At 31.1% G+C, this 16,164-nt stretch overlaps 2 protein-coding genes across 9 annotated transcripts; both read right to left on the bottom strand.

Moving 5' to 3' along the window:
• Positions 1–620: 620 nt before the first annotated feature.
• Positions 621–5,394, bottom strand: LOC108813268 (AT-rich interactive domain-containing protein 4). 2 transcript variants are annotated; one of them, XM_018585782.2, is made up of 16 exons: positions 4,762–5,394; positions 4,497–4,682; positions 4,315–4,368; positions 4,004–4,092; positions 3,604–3,886; positions 3,441–3,497; positions 3,284–3,315; positions 3,036–3,171; positions 2,774–2,947; positions 2,223–2,462; positions 1,732–2,034; positions 1,497–1,634; positions 1,306–1,404; positions 1,124–1,224; positions 935–1,025; positions 621–835 (listed from the first exon to the last, which is right to left on the bottom strand). In XM_018585782.2, exons 1-16 carry the CDS (start codon positions 4,894–4,896, stop codon positions 731–733), a joined length of 2,223 nt encoding a protein of 740 aa, XP_018441284.1. In that variant the 5' UTR covers positions 4,897–5,394; the 3' UTR covers positions 621–730. The 2 variants fall into 2 exon arrangements, with proteins under 2 accessions (XP_018441284.1, XP_018441283.1); XM_018585781.2 differs by having other exon boundaries at positions 4,497–4,688; positions 4,762–5,390.
• Positions 5,395–6,317: 923 nt separating this feature from the next.
• On the bottom strand, positions 6,318–15,825 carry LOC108813618 (probable pectinesterase/pectinesterase inhibitor 32). Of its 7 annotated transcripts, none has more exons than XR_008935997.1 (6): positions 15,365–15,825; positions 12,813–13,379; positions 12,041–12,706; positions 10,207–10,286; positions 6,763–6,879; positions 6,542–6,682 (listed from the first exon to the last, which is right to left on the bottom strand). XR_008935997.1 is itself a non-coding variant. In XM_056989466.1 (6 exons), exons 1-5 carry the CDS (start codon positions 15,678–15,680, stop codon positions 6,783–6,785), a joined length of 1,716 nt encoding a protein of 571 aa, XP_056845446.1. In that variant the 5' UTR covers positions 15,681–15,825; the 3' UTR covers positions 6,542–6,682; positions 6,763–6,782. The 7 variants fall into 7 exon arrangements, 5 of the variants coding, with proteins under 5 accessions (XP_018441724.1, XP_018441725.1, XP_056845446.1 ...); XM_056989466.1 differs by having other exon boundaries at positions 10,217–10,286; XR_008935996.1 differs by having other exon boundaries at positions 6,545–6,685.
• Between the last annotated feature and the right edge of the window lie 339 nt (positions 15,826–16,164).

Genomic DNA, 16,164 nt, shown 5'->3' with positions numbered 1-16,164 from the left:
ACTAGTATTTAAAATGACCAAATGTGTATGATTTTTTTTAATAATGAACTGATTATTATATACAAATAAATTATTTTGTATAAAACATAATTTTGCAGATTTGATGAAAAATTAATTTTGTGATTTTGAAGAAAACATACAATTGCGGTGTTAGTGAGAAAAACGCGTTTTCTGGATTTCGGTGAAAATACGAGTTTTTCGCATTACGGCAGTAAAACTATTTAGTTTTGGCAGAAAATTATATTTTTCGTATTTTAGCAGAAAACACATTTTTCGAATTTGGCAAAAAATACAATTTTTTGATTTTTATGGAGAAATGTTTTTTGGATTTTAGTGGGAAAATACCTTTTCCTGTTTTAAAAAGAAAACACATTTTTCCTGTGTTCGGCAAGAAAATACATTTTTGATTTAAAATATTATATAATAGTTATAATAACTAATTAAATTAAATTTTATATTTGCATAAAGGGTAGTTAGGTCTTTTAGATTTTGAAATGCAAATATAGCATCCAAATTCTATTTTTTAGCTTCCAAATTCTATTTTTTAGCATCTCAAATTTCTAGATATTATAGATGCAGCATTTAGATCGATTTTTCAAATATTGAATGCCCAGGCTTGATAGTAGAATGTAAAAGACTTCATTGCAAAACACGTGAAATATCAAAGGAGGAATCAATCATTTGGGTTTCCAAAGCAATTAAAAGTACAAACAAATAAAGAAACGTGAAGCTAAGAGACAGGTAAGCCATTAGAGGACTTCTGAGACTTCTTCCTGTAATTAGAGACGCTACAGTTTGGGCATACATATTCCAACCCATCCGTTTTTGCATAATCCTGTCATATCATATCAGTATGAGCATCACTCAGTATGCATACACACTCAAGCCATTAATGCTAATAAGTCACGAGTGCATGGGTGTTTGTTTGGGTTACCTTGAAGGCACCGAGGCCTGGCCTTCTGTCACATCCGAAGTGAGCCCACTCTCCACACGATCCACAGTTCACCCAGTCACCTGCAGTGCTACTGTTTCAACCAAAAGCAAGAAGAAATTGTTAACATGTAATCCTCCTGGTGTATGAGAGAGAGAGAGAGAGAGAAAGAGGGTTGGTTTTTAAATGTACCTTCGACATATTAAACAACACTCTCCATCTACATCATCATGAGCATACTCATACTCCAGTAGATACGTCTCATAGTGTCTTTTCAGCGTATTGCCAACACCCTGCCATAATAAATCTCTAAGACCAAATTCATGATTTTTAAGAATAAATCAAGTGATGAGATTAGAAATCAAATCATTTACAGTCATTCTGTTTGTGAGTGTGTGGTTCCGCATCTTTGAGAAAACTTGTCCCTTCCAGTTGATCCCATTCCCTACGTGGAACCCTCCACGTGATACAACCTGCCAAAAAAAAGAATAAAAAATCCAATTACCTCACCAAATCTACAATGCTGTCTGGGTTTGATGAAAACCAAAATCATAGTGTAAACTACCTCTCGGTACAAGTTAAACAGATCAAGCCGTTTGGAGTTGAGAACAGCATCTGGAAACTCTGCTAGACCCCCGGGAGGAACAAGCCGGGTATGTCCTCGTATTACCAGAAACTGCATCACATCTCTTAGAAATTCCTCCTGATCAGATACAGACAGAACCCATATAAGCCCCAAGGAAATAAACATATCAAGTGGCTTAAAAGTTAAAATCACACGAAAAAAGAATGATGCAAACCTCTGAGCAAATCTGAATATGCGCTCTTCCACAGTCGTGTTTCTTGAGAGGCAGAGGGTTCAGTGAGATGATTTGCTTCCTCTGGTATGAACCAGAAAAAGCTTTACGGTGAGTTACCGGAGTACCACCTGATGCACCATGCTTTGGAAGCATAGGCAAGCTTCCTTTGGTGTGGTCACCATCAAACCTCCCAATTTCAGAGTAACCAGAGAAAGGTATCATCTTATGTCGACGGGTGTGAGGTATTGGTCTCAGAGCAGCCACGTTGATTTTCTTCGATGTAGCTCGTCCATTTTCCATTTCCTGGATGTAATTTTTTATTTTTTTGTCAAAAGGATGCAATCAGTAAGATATAACTTCTTCTTACATATATATACGTTCCAAGAAAATGGCCACAAAACTTCACTCAAATTAGAGTTCATATCAACGAATCTAGCTCGTAAACACACAAAGAACATTAAAGTTTCAACCTGCGACATCCTAAACAGTACCTTATTTTCTCTGCATGGCTCGGATCTTTTTCTGCTTGGCAAAGGAGGCGTTAACCAGTGAGGGATTTGGGATAGAAGAGCATCTTGATCTGATGTATCACTGATCTGTTTTCCGCAGAAGAAAAGTAGACGTTGTGCATCATCTTTTTCAAAGGAAGCAACAGACAAACCCTGAATGCTGGCTACTCCAAGGACAGCCAAACTGCGGTATGACACATCAGGCGCCAGCTGTCTTAATACCTGCCGAAAAGCAAAGCTAACGTTTTCTTAGCTATCCATCACCAAATAAAAAGACACACATGAAACCCACAAGTTCCTCAGAAGCCGCAGAGAATGCGAGTCACTCTAAATGTGAAATCATTATATATATATAGATGAAAGCAATAACGTTAGGTAAAATGGTCCTAAGATATCCCAAAACTTGAGTAAAAGTTCGGAAAGTTGAATTGTCACTAATCTAACAGACTAAATATTGTTGAGGAATTTGGCAAGAATGGTGAATCAGATAATGACATTATCTAAGGCCAACCAAAAAAAAAGAGATTACTAACCTGCAGAGCCCATGTTGGAACTTGCATCGAAACTTCATACACACTTGCCCCACAAGCTATTGATGCAGATTTCCGAGGCTCAGAGAAAACCTGCTTTGTTTCCTCTGAGTTCACCACTGAGTGGACTAGTTGAATCTTCTCAACCATCTCATGTTTTATGTGATTTTCCAAAAGCTAAGATTTAAAAAAAAAAAAAAAAATAATAAATCCCATTGCAATGCAGAGAAGAACTCAGCTTTTAATAGATATAATAATCCCTTGCCTGATCACTGAAACATGTCTGCGCATTTCCAGACACCAACATTGATATGTGTGCTGAGGAACAGGTCGAGATATCACAACGCATGGTGACTACACCACGAGTAAATGTCCCTGCTTGAAGAGGAGGTGCTGGAGCACTGCAGTTTTAATCCAGATAAGCAAGAATATGAAAATAACAAAGTATGTCTTTGACTAAATCCTTAGAGGCACAAATTCACAGAGCGGTTGCTAGGCCAAATAAACACATACCTAGAACGGTTATGAAGCTTACTTCCTCGCATCTGCAACAATGAAGTAATCGAAGTTAAATTTTGAAAAGGACTAAATACATGTACATGCACACATTTTAGTAGATGCCCACTGATGACTAAGAAGGAAAACTATAAACAAAAGAGCCTACACTCACTTCTATTCTCAAGAGAGCATTGAGTCCATCCACCAAAGATCCCAATAAGAATGTATCCTGAAATAGCAAAAAGCTTTGGGACTGAGGATATCATAAATAAGTACTTAGATTTGCTCAAATAAACAAGTATCATAAAATATGCGAGAAGGTCAACAACACCCACCACAGTGCACGGTGGCCCACACAAAAGAAATCTCACGGTTACATCTTCATCATATATATTTATCGATGGGAGACTCTCTTGTGAACTTTCCTCTTCTAGTTCATCGGCTCCCGGTGAAACCACATCAATTTTTGGAGGGTCTCCAAGCAGGCAGGGACAGGGTCCCATCTCATAGTTAATTTTACGGTTGCTGTCAGAAGAAAGGACGTCAGTGTTACTCGTACAATAGAGCCGGAAAGATGCTTCTGCAACCTGGAACGCATCCCATGTATCGCTGCAGGAACTGCATTGCCGAAACACACATCATTGACAGCTAAATTTATAGACTATGGGGACAAATATAACTTAGACTAAAGCGAAGGCTCGTTTCATATTCTGATGTTTGAGTGAAAAAAATTACCTTTGTAAGATTGAAAACAGAGCATGGCGGAAATGACAGGCTGCGTATTTGGAGAACATATTTTTCCAATAAATCACGTATTGAACTCCCTGTAAAAAAAAAGGCATAACATCAATGGAGAAACTGATAAAAAGAAAGACAGCAATACAAAACCATCAGTTCCAAAGTTCAAAACTGTCATGCAAAAAGGTCCTTTACATTTTAATCATTCTTTTCATAACCATTGGGTTAAATGGATAGCGACAAAGAGGTGTCATAAATAGGAAAGGAGAAGTAAAACAGAGCTAGATGCATATCAAGAATGGCCTTACCTTAGAGTAGAGTGCTTGAGCTAACTCTTCACCATTGGGGACCTCAAGGTAAACCTGAGACAACAATACGAAATCAAAGCCTATTAATATCCCCTGGAAGGACCATTGCAAACAAACAAAGATCCTTAGCTTCAAATCTACAAACTGAGCAATGTAAAAAACGAAGAATGTAAGTAACTGACCGTAGTTGGAATAGAGGAACCAAAAAGAGTAAACAAGGAATCAGGAGTAGAAAAATCAGCATATCCAAACACTAACGGACCAACTTCATCACTGTCTCCCCTCTGCTCCCCTTGCAAGTAGACAATATCGGGAGCTGAAGAGCTAACCGCGACCTGGAACTCCTCTGTAGTAGGCTCATTCAATACCTGAAACTAATAAGATTGACAGACAAAACCATAAAGCAAAAAAAGTTTGAAATTTTCAAGCAAATTAGCTCTGTTTTACCTTAAGTCGGCCAGAGGAAGAGAGATCCGGAAAAGGGTATCTGAGCTGATGATGAGCTTCAGGTTTTGGGTTGTCGGAAAGCTCTCCGGAGACAAGAGCCAAAACATTACAACGGGTTTGAGAATTAAACATCATATCATTCAAAGCATTACCCCAAACTTTCTGTCGGAATAAAAATGAAATCAAACCCGAATCGAGATCCTAAAGAAATTGAACGGATAAACCCTAATTTGTTGTAAGGAGGAAGAAGGGAGAAATCGAGGAGACCTAGAAAAGAAGAAGAAGGCAGAGATGATTTTTATTTGGAATAAAGAAAACCTCTAAACAAAAGAGGCCCATCACATATTCAACCAAAGGATTATATTATTGACCGTCAAAAAGGAAGCTACTTGATGATTAGTAAGTAAGATCACACACACAGAACATAGTTAGAAATCCTCAAGAACAATATTTATTAAAGAGAAAAAAAATTAGATGTTTTTAAAGAGCTATTAGTTAGTATACAGTGTTTCTGTTTCTCCCAGAATCAAAACGCACAATTAAACAACAAAAAATAAATCAAAGACTCGAATTAATCAATTAGGCACGCGATAATTCTAATGACAATTCAGGTTAATTCCTCCTCAAGCCGATACAGTTTTGTCTTCTTTTTTTTTTGTATTTTTTCACGTGGTTTTAACCCTCCAATAATTAAAGCTTTCGCTTCATCATTCACTCACACAAGCAGAAAACTAAACAACATCATGTGATCTAAATTCGTGCTCTCTAAATACAAACTCTTAAATGATACCCCCTAATATTTACTAAAAATCACCCGACCAGTTACAAAAATAGAAAACATAATACTATGGAATACACAATTTAAAATAAAATAAAAATACACAGAAAAATAAATGACAATTTTCTCAAATGGTGTGTTTAAGTTTTTGTCTCAAAATAGTTCTCAAAAATTAAAATGACCCAAATAACTTTTTATTTAAATATCTTTTTTTTTTTGAAATTTGAAACTTCATTCCCAAAACTACCCCTTAATTCTAAATCTTAAATTTAAGATTTAGATTAGTAAAGATATAAATATATATATTTTACCCTTTAATAAGATCTGTTTTAGTTTTTTTTTTATTTGAATACTATTGTTGTCAAAATAAACTAAAAAAAATATCCAAAAATACTTAACTTCTTCATTGGATGCATTTGTTCATGTGCGAGTTCTGTTTTTTTATAATTCATGTATTGTTACTAATTTTTTTCATACCTACAATAATATAATAGACTGATTTAACCTATCATCTAACCAATAAAATATATATTACCATATTAAAATATATACACGGTTTAACATTAATAATACTTTTAAGATTTTTTACATGCCTTTTCAAGTAAAATTACTGATAAAGATCTATAAAATTAGCGGGTTGACACTAATAATAGATTAAAAAACATAAAGATTTGATTGTGAACATATTGCCAAATGATTTTTTCTCTTGTTTTCCATATTTTTCCTTATTTTTCTCTTATTTTTCTTTAGTTTCCCATATTTTTTTAATAAAATGTAATGAAGAAAAAAATTCATTTTTTCTTATTATACAATGAAATACTCAAAAATACTGATTCATGAAGATTGTAAGCCTTAAGAAACTCCATATAGATTTTATTGTTGGAAACTTTGTTCCTCAATAACTGATTACAAGCAAATCATATCATATCACTCATAGCTTCCAGCATTTCTATCCGGAAGTATCCAGTGGAAGTATCCAGTTGAATGCTCTATCTATATTATGCTCTCTTGCTTCTCTCTGTGCTATCTTCTTCTTCTTTAAAATGTACGCAACAGAAGTCGTCAACATCATCGGCAAAACTGAACAGCCACTTGATACTACTTTGATTATCATAACGTCCATGCCTGGAGAATCACAACCTCCTACTTTTGTGACAAAACAAACAACAAGTGAATTATACAGAACCAAACTTTAGATTATGGGAGAGTGAGTTTATACATACCAGAGTAGTAGGTGTACATGTCAGGCTTGAAAATCTTTTGGTTGCATGTAAACCTCAATTGCATGATTCTTGGTTTGTTCCATTTGAAAGGTTGTGCCATTAGATAGTGAAGTTGTTCTACAAGCAAAAAGATCTTGCATCACATGTAAATGGTATCTATTATATTAAAATTGAAGTACAAATATAAAATTAGGTGATGATTGTTTACATGATTTTTGGATTTTGGTTTTTAGATTTTAGATTTTGGTTTTTAATTTTGGGTTTTTAAGTTTGCTGTAGATTTTAGCTTCTCAAAAAAACTTGAATGGTTATTCTAGATTCTAATTTTTGGTTTTTGGTTTTTGGCTTTTTGATTTTTAAAAAAATATTGAATTGTTTATATATTTTGTTTTCTCTAAAGTTTGATTAGTAATTTATTTAAAAATTAAAGTTATTTATTATTTTAAAAACTTCACTTATAAGTTAATTTCTTTTTTTAAAAAAGCTAGTATTACTAAAATAAATAGCATTTTTAATAAATAATACCAATAGATCTCTTAAAAATATGTAAACTTTACATTAAACTATTTTAAAATAATTAATTTTTTTATTTACAAGTTTTTTAAAAATGTTCTTATATGATATGTTCATATTATATATGTTAAACAAATTATTTTTACTTAACCTTATTTTCTGTATTTTAAAGATTCTTTAAAAAAATTAATTGGGTGTATTTTAAATTTTGTTTTTTAACTAATAAAAATATTAATAATAAAATAATTATTTTCAAAATTAAAAAAATATTATATTGGTAGGTCTTACAGTTTGTTGGCATTAAATAGTAAAATGATGAAAACTAATTTCCCTAACTAAAACTTATTATCAACAGCAATATATACATATTATTTCAATAGTTAAATTTTAATTAGTAAAACTTATTTTATCGATATACTTAAATTTTTATGAATTATTTTGTAGTTCACTATAGTAAAGCAAAAAAAATATAATTATTAATTTATCATTAGGTAAATTGTTGTCATTCACATATTGTATTAGGTTTAGTAAATTTAATTGTAGTCTTGATCAGCATTAATATGGAATTGATGCTTACTTATATAAAGTAGAGGATTTTCTATATCTAATCGTTCTTGCAAAATTTAAAATTTAAAAATTTATTAATAATAACATATATTTACTATGAATTACAAATAGTACTAAATATTACCACATATAATAGTTACCTTTTAAAAAATAAACTAAACAGATTTTAGGTATAATTTTTAGAAGTGTATAAAATTTATATAATTATAATATCATAAAATAAAATAATATATAGATTATTAAAATAAAATTAATTTCTTTGTAGTAAATATAAAAATACTTATAACCAGCCAATTTAATTAACCTTTCTATAAGTTTTGTGGTACAAAATATTAATTATTACATCATGGATTTAACTTACCAAAAAGTTCTAATTTTTGAGTTGTAGAGACTATTATTTGTAAGCCATTTGTTGATGCAAGTTTTTAATTGTAGATGTGATTCAGATATAAAATAATCAATGTATTGTAAAAAGATGAAAACAGTCTTAGTACTAGAGAAAACCCGAAAATTGTGGATTGTGGTTTTTATGTACAAAATAATTATAGAGTTGAAAATCTAGTTTCCCTTGAAAATAGGATATCTACTTTACCTAAATCTTTATTGGATGAAAACTAGATTTTGAAAAACCAAAAACTAAAAAGTAGAATCTACAAACAGTCAAACTCTTAACATTTCATTCAACTTAGACATTACAGATTATGCCACTGAAATTTTAGATATTATTTAATATCAGCATTAATTATCTTTTGTCATTTAAAACAAGCATACAGCATCTTTTAATTGTTTCTATCTAATTAGTGATAAAATATATTGTTTCACATATGTTAGGAAATAACTTTTTTTTGTGAAATACAATATATAAATACCAATATTCATCTTCTTAGATATAACATATTATCTAAAACAATATATTAATATCCTTCTTCATCTTATTAGTTTACTAATATATTTTCCGATAAATACTCTTAACTCAAAACTAATAAAATTATATATTATAAAGAAGACACAATATAAATGATAGTTTGGAACAATAAATTAAATCAGTATATTCACACCATATATATTATATATATATATATATATATATATATATCTTTTCAAAAATATAATAATATACAGTTAGTTATACTATAAATAAAAAATATTTATCACTAATCATAAAAAATAAATATTTAATCAAAAATAAAAATAATATCCGGATATACGGTCAAATACTAATTGATGTAAATTCTGTTTTTTATGAACTCTAGAACTAAGTGATATTTGATAGGTTTTAGTTCGGTTCCGGAGAATCTTTTGATTATGTCGGGTTATGTCTCCAAAAAATGTTCGTCTCTTTCTTCGGCTTAAATTGCCTCATCTTTTTAATCAGTAGTGTTACTGTTATAAGTAGTTGTTACTGTTATGTTCAATATAGTTTACTAGTGTGTTAAAACATGACTCTTTAAATATATACTATTTCCGTATCATTTTAAATGGTATTTAGAGAAAAAAATTATTTCAAAATCATTGATATTCTCGTTATTCTAGATTAAATTTAATATCATTTAAATTTTATGATAAATTTTATAAAAAATTATATTTTCTTAATCTATGTGCAAAAAAATCTGAAAACCACTATATTAAAACAAAGGGAGTATCTATCTTATTAAAGCTGAAGTACAATTTCGGTGTATTTGGATACTTGGATTTGAGTATTAAAAAAATTTGGTGTGTTTGGAAACATGGATTGTAGTCTTTAAAAAAAAAAATTTGTTTGAAAACAAAGATAGTAATATTAAACAGAAAAAGTAATGGGCTTAAGTTATTAAGTACATTATAAAAGAATGTTGTCAATATATATAAGAAGAATACAATACAAAGCCCAGTTTAAAATACCAACTCAAATTATGGTTTTTATATTTCATATTAAGTTTTTAAAATATAATATATGTAATTATTTATCTGATGATACATATTAAATACTATTAATTATATGATTACTTATATGATGGTACATATAAAATACGATTAATTATATGATGAAATTATACGATATAATAATGACTAAGGATGGGTTTTCAGACATCCATACGGGTTTGGTTCTGATCGGTTTGCGTTTCGGGTTTTCGAGGTCAAAGATTTCAGTCCTATTAGGATGTTTCTAAATTTTTGTTTGAGTTTGATTCAGATCTTTGCGGGTTTTGTTTGGGTTTGGATAACCTATCTAATATATTAAAACTGAAGTACAATTGAAAATTAACCCTGAATTTTCCTTAATAATTACAACATAATGCCACTGGGCTTTTTGTCATTTAACTACATTACTAAACAGTCATAAATCAATTGACATAATAATACGAGAATTTAACCTTCCCTTACCAAATCTAACCTCGGTTTAATTTGGAATATCAACCTGTAATTTTGTGCTTCAATCGTCGTGTAAAACAAGCTGTTTCCGTCTAAAATATAAACCAACTCGGTCAACAGAAGACATAAGCTTATCATTATCCATATTTTTGTAACCTGAAGATTATCTCTATCAAGGAAATGTGATTCATCTAAATATTGTTTTCATAATTACGCTTTAAATATTCCTACTACATTTATTATATAAAACAATTTTTAAAAACAGTATTACTACCTTATTTAGTTTAGTCAAATATAAAAATTTCAAGAATTCAATTTTCAAAAAATAAATATCATAAAATTAATAATAATTCATAGAAAACTAATGCAAAAATTAAAATTTTGAAACATGGATAAAAGTAAGAAGAAAAAATTAATGGCTTATGTTATTAACAAAAATTGGAAATCCATTATATCAGTTTTAAAATATACAAAATGGATTAATCTAATTATCTAAAAACATTGTTTTGTCTAAAATAATCATAAAATAAAATTTAAATATATATATATATATATATATATATATATATTTCAAATCAAAATAATAATTTAAAGTTGATTTATATCAAAAATTGATTTAAAATATGCATATATTCAAAAAAAAATTTACTAAAATATTTTCCAATAAATATTATTAAAAATGTTTTCAATATACATAAGAAAAATACAACAAAAGATTAATTTCATATACCAACTTAAATTATAGTTTTTATATTTCATATTAAACTTTAAGAATATAATATATGTGATTATTTATAAAATGGTACATATAAAAATACTATTAATTATATGATTATTTATATGATGGACCAATACAATTAATTATACGATGACATATATATGATACATAATAGTGACTAGCGCTGTGCGCTCAGGTATCCATTCTGGTTTGTTTCAGATCCGTTTGGGTTTCGGGTTTTAGGGGTCAAAGATTTCAGCCACATTCATATATTTCTAAAATTCAGTTTGAATTATGACTAGGGATGGGCGCTCAGGTATCCATTCGGGTTCGTTTCGGATCTGTTTGGATTTTGGGTTTATGAGGTCAAAGATTTCAGCCCCATTAAGATATTTCTAAATTTCAGTTCGAATTATATTCAGATCTTTGCGGGTTCAGTTTGGGTTTGGATAACCCATTTAAATTATTTTTTAAATTCATTATATATTTTGAATTTCTTAATATCTAAACTTAACATATAAATTGATTTGGTTTAAATTTTGGATCAAAAATCAAAAATTATTTTAAATATTTTTGGTGTTTTGAGTGTATTTCCACTATGTTAGATATTTATATTTGACTATTTTTATATATTTTCAAGTATTTAAACCAACCTAAAAATATCATATACATTATGGATGTTTTATATACATTAAAACTAAAATAGTTAATATATATAATTATTTAATTTGATGGATACATTTTGATATCCAAAATACCTTGGTTCGAATTGGTTATGATTTCGGTTGTCTAAATATCAAAATTTTCAATAATTTGGATATTTAATCAATTTTAGTTCGGATTTGGTATTACTCTTTCGGATCGTAATCAATTCGGTTCTTCAGATTTGAATTTTTTTATCTAACTTTGATATTAACATGAAAAATAAATAGTAATATATTTTAGAAATATAAATCCGTACAGGTGCGCGGGTCAAAATCTAGTTAAACTTATAGAGTAGTTCAACTTTTACAGAAACCGTATATAATAAATACAGTAAAATGAGAAAGAAAACATAGACATCTATATGAAAGGGGTTATATCCAACTTGATTAATTTACGAAGATAGACCAGCAATGTATTTGATACCTGTTGCAGGCAGCCATAAGTTCCCTTTTATGAACTGTGCCACCGTAAAGTTAATAGCTTCTGCCGAATTATTCAACAGATGGTACCCTGGCCACTTAACACGACGGTCAAGGCTAGCCCCCGGTCCGTTGTTCATATATTCGGCATAGTACAACGTGTCCAACGCAAAATTGCCGTTCCATTCGAGCCATCCTTCGGGCTTGAGCACATCACTCATGTAGTTTTGCATGAACACTGTTCTAGAATATAGTTTCCATGGCCGACCCAGGTAAGTAGCAGTGGTATTTAAGTTTGGAAGTAGGTCTGTGTCAGCCGTTATGTTACTAAATTGGATCATGAATCCGGTTGGCTGGTTAGGATCTTTACGTCCTTGAGCCGTGATGCTGTTCTTCTGGTTTGGTAGGCCTTGTTTTGCTTTGATTTGGCAGTCTTGAAATACAGCTGTAGCGTCTCCAAACATGAAATCCACGGTGCCCGTTATAATGCATTCTCTAAAGAATTGACGCATTGTGTGGGCGTAGAGAGTATCTTGATAACCTCTCATCGCACATCGGTAAAAAACTCCGAGATCCGAGTCTGACCGGATTGCAACTGCTTGATGTTTTTCCGGTCCTGCTGTGTTTTGAAACGTTATGTCCCGTGCGAGAAATCCTCTCCCGCTCACAGCTGCCAAATGTTTTTATTACCAAATGGAAATCTTAATTAGTAATAAAGAAAATGTTAACAAAAATAGAATCCTAAGTTGAATAAAAAGGTCTAGTATGTCGCATACCAAAAGTAGCAGAACGGAATGTAGTCCAACCGTCGATGAAACTTCGGTTACCGGTGATCACGGTGGCATCAATGCCGTCGCCGACCATCATAATGTTCCATTTCTTCTTCTTAATCTCTACATTCTCGACATATATACCTCTTTTCACATGTATCACATATCTTTTTGTACTGTAGTCCGGTGCGGCCAGCACCGCCTCGCTTATTGTCGTGAAGTTCCCTGTACCGTCTGCTGCTACAACTGCATCGGCCGCTGTTGATAAGCCATCAATCTGTAGCAACTTTCGATCACCGGGTCTAACCCACGTGGGAAACTTACTGAAGCCGCTATGACCGGTGGTTGTCTTGTGGGCTCTATTGGGCATAGGTTTGGGTTTGGAGGAAAAGTGGACCATTGTTAGTAGGTTTTGAATGGTTTTACCGACCTGGCTTAGACCACCGGCCACAACTTTTTTGACAATTCCATTAGTGCCCTCGAAGCCGTCTAGACAGGTGTCCTGGTTAGAAAGGGCGGCGCTTATCCACGTCCTTAGATCCGAAGCCACGTCTCCTGTACTATTGTCCTTACCTGACAGTGGCAGACTAATGTAAGTATTGAATACACATTCACTAGAATTATAGTTTGCACAAAATAATATTTTTTTTCTTAAGAACGGCCTGTTCCTTTGTGTACATAGAGAATGTTTTCGCCGTTTCACTAGAACTTTGGTTCGCAGCAGAATAAATTGTTTTGTAACGTCTGGTTCCTTTGTATCCGATAAAAAAAACAATGTATGACGGTATGAGAATGCGCTAGACATTGTTTTGTGTCTAGGTTAAGACATATTTATAGAGAATAATTTGTGATTATTAATACTTCAAACAAAAATTTAATTGACTTTTTCTCGTTCACAAACATTTAATCGGCAGATATTTCCACCATATGCATGCATTTCCCAGTTTTCAGTTAAAACATAATTTTCTATTGTTTTTTTTAAACAGAACTTTCTATTGTTGTTTCGGCTAAAATAGAATTTACTACTAGTAAAAAACTGATCAAGGTAGAAGAAATAAATAATAGAAAAAGAGAATTGACATTTTGGACTCTAGAATCGTCAGCTCTATCCTACTTTCTACTTTGGAACAATTTTTTATAACAGTATTTTATTTTAATTCTGTATTAAATGAAAATGAGTTTTTATTACAAATAAAATAATTTATTTACTTTTTGTTGTTCAATCTATTTTTTATTGTAAAATAAAATATTTTTGAAGTAGAATTTGACTCTATTATAGATTTATTCTATTTGAACAAAAAAAATATAATGGATTATTTGAGATGTCTAATAAAACATGAAACCGATAAAAAGATCAAAGAAGTATAAAAACGATCAAAATTTATCATGATGCTGAATTGCTGATATATGTATACTCGATATATACATTCAATATACTCGATTGAACTTTTATTTTTGGTTAACTTTGATCTGTGTTTCGAGCCTTTCGGCAGACCTAACTTTGATATATTGCATGTGCAGTCTTTTTCCTTTCCCCTAATCTCCAGTTAATTGGACAACGTAACACTAACATGTGATTTGGGCTTATAAACTACTCCATATTTAAAGAACGACAATTAAAAAAAGACATTGTAATTAGTTACAGATGTTGCAGCATTCATATGATATACAAGATCCACATAAATGCAAAAGTTATGAACAAAATATTCTATCCCCACGTCGAAGATTAATCACCGACGATATAATACACCAACTCACTTTTTCTTTTTGAAAAAGGTTTGAGAATGCGATTCAGCAATGAAAAGTTTTAAATTATCATATATAATTAACAAAAATAGAATTCCGCGTGAAAACATAAAGAAAAATAGGTCGACGTGTTGAGTGATGCTCGATACGATGACTTCTATAATGCTCTTTTCCGTCGGTTACTTTGTCTTTTTTTTTTGCTAAAATACTATTTTCTACTTTGTCGCAGAGTCAGAAAAATTCAATAACAAAAACAATAGTAAGATTACAGTAAATAATAATTTTTTGAGGGTTTTTCAAAAAAAAAAATCTTTTGAAAAGCAAGTAAAGAAATAAAGTAAATAATAGAGTTATTAGAGTAATGTTTGGTAATGCTTTGCGCTCAGTTGTTTTTTCTTTTTGTTTTGTCAATTGCTGGACAAAGTGTACATAATAGCACTAGAATTTAACAGGTTCCACTAATATGATATAAGCAATAATTCGGTTGCAAACTAACTTAAAATTACATATATATGTTATCAAGTAATAATGCGGTTGCAAAAATTATATATACGATCCACGTGAACTGTTGTTTACTTGGTAACTTTTTAATCTTGTTTTGAAATTAAAAGCTGGTGATCATGTTTACATTGTATAACCTCAATTTAAGTTACTAGTTTATGCAAAAAAAAATTAAGTTACTAGCTAGTGGTTTAGATTACTTTAGAGATGACTATTTAAAAAAACGATTTTGCATGGAAAAATGGAGAAGAAAAAGAAAAGGTGTAAGACTTCAAAAAAAAAGAAAAAGAAAAGGTGTAAAAGTTTGATACCGTTGGGGTTCTGAGAGGCAGATATGATCCAAGAAAGCTCTTCAGAGACAGAATCAAGAAGATCAAGGCAATCAAGAATGGCATGGCCCACACGTGAGTTCCCAAATTTCTTGTCGAATTTCGACACTAAAGCTCCGGCTTTCCTGACTAAGTCGACGGCGGTTTTTGCCGCTCCGGCGAACTCCAACGGCGGTACTCTCAAGCACTCAATTTGGGCATACCCTGTGGAAGAAAAAACATCATTTTCGGCAGAACACAGAGAGAGTGTCAGTAAGAGGACAAAGGTCGATGGAACGAGTCCTTGAAACTTTATCATCTCTCGTGAAATCGTAAAGATGAAACAAAATGTGTCTCTCTATATTTTGAAGATACTGATTGAGGAGTAGAGGTGAGTGATGTGTGATTTTATTTACGAAAGAAAGAAGGAGAAATATGAGGTACTTGGCTAGGCAAGAAAGGATGGCGACCTACACTTGCATTTATACCACCGGTAAGGATTAAGGTCAAAAAAGTAATATAACATTTAGATATTCTATTAAGACGACCAAAAAAATTGTATCAAGACGTTGTTGGTTTTATATTTAATATTCTCAACTAAGAGAACATAACATCTAAATGTTAAATTTTCGTTTTTAATTTTATAATAGCATTTTAACATTAACAGATCTTGAACCACACATTGTATGGTTTTTTTATACCAAAACATGTTAGATTATATAACAAATAAATTAATATAAATTAGTGTTATGTATTATCTAACTCTATAATACTTAAGTTTATGTGGCTTATAATATTACTAT

Source organism: Raphanus sativus, chromosome 6, assembly GCF_000801105.2.
Source record: "Raphanus sativus cultivar WK10039 chromosome 6, ASM80110v3, whole genome shotgun sequence".
Taxonomy (NCBI): Eukaryota; Viridiplantae; Streptophyta; class Magnoliopsida; order Brassicales; family Brassicaceae; genus Raphanus; species Raphanus sativus.
This window is presented reverse-complemented; position numbering and strand designations above follow the sequence as displayed.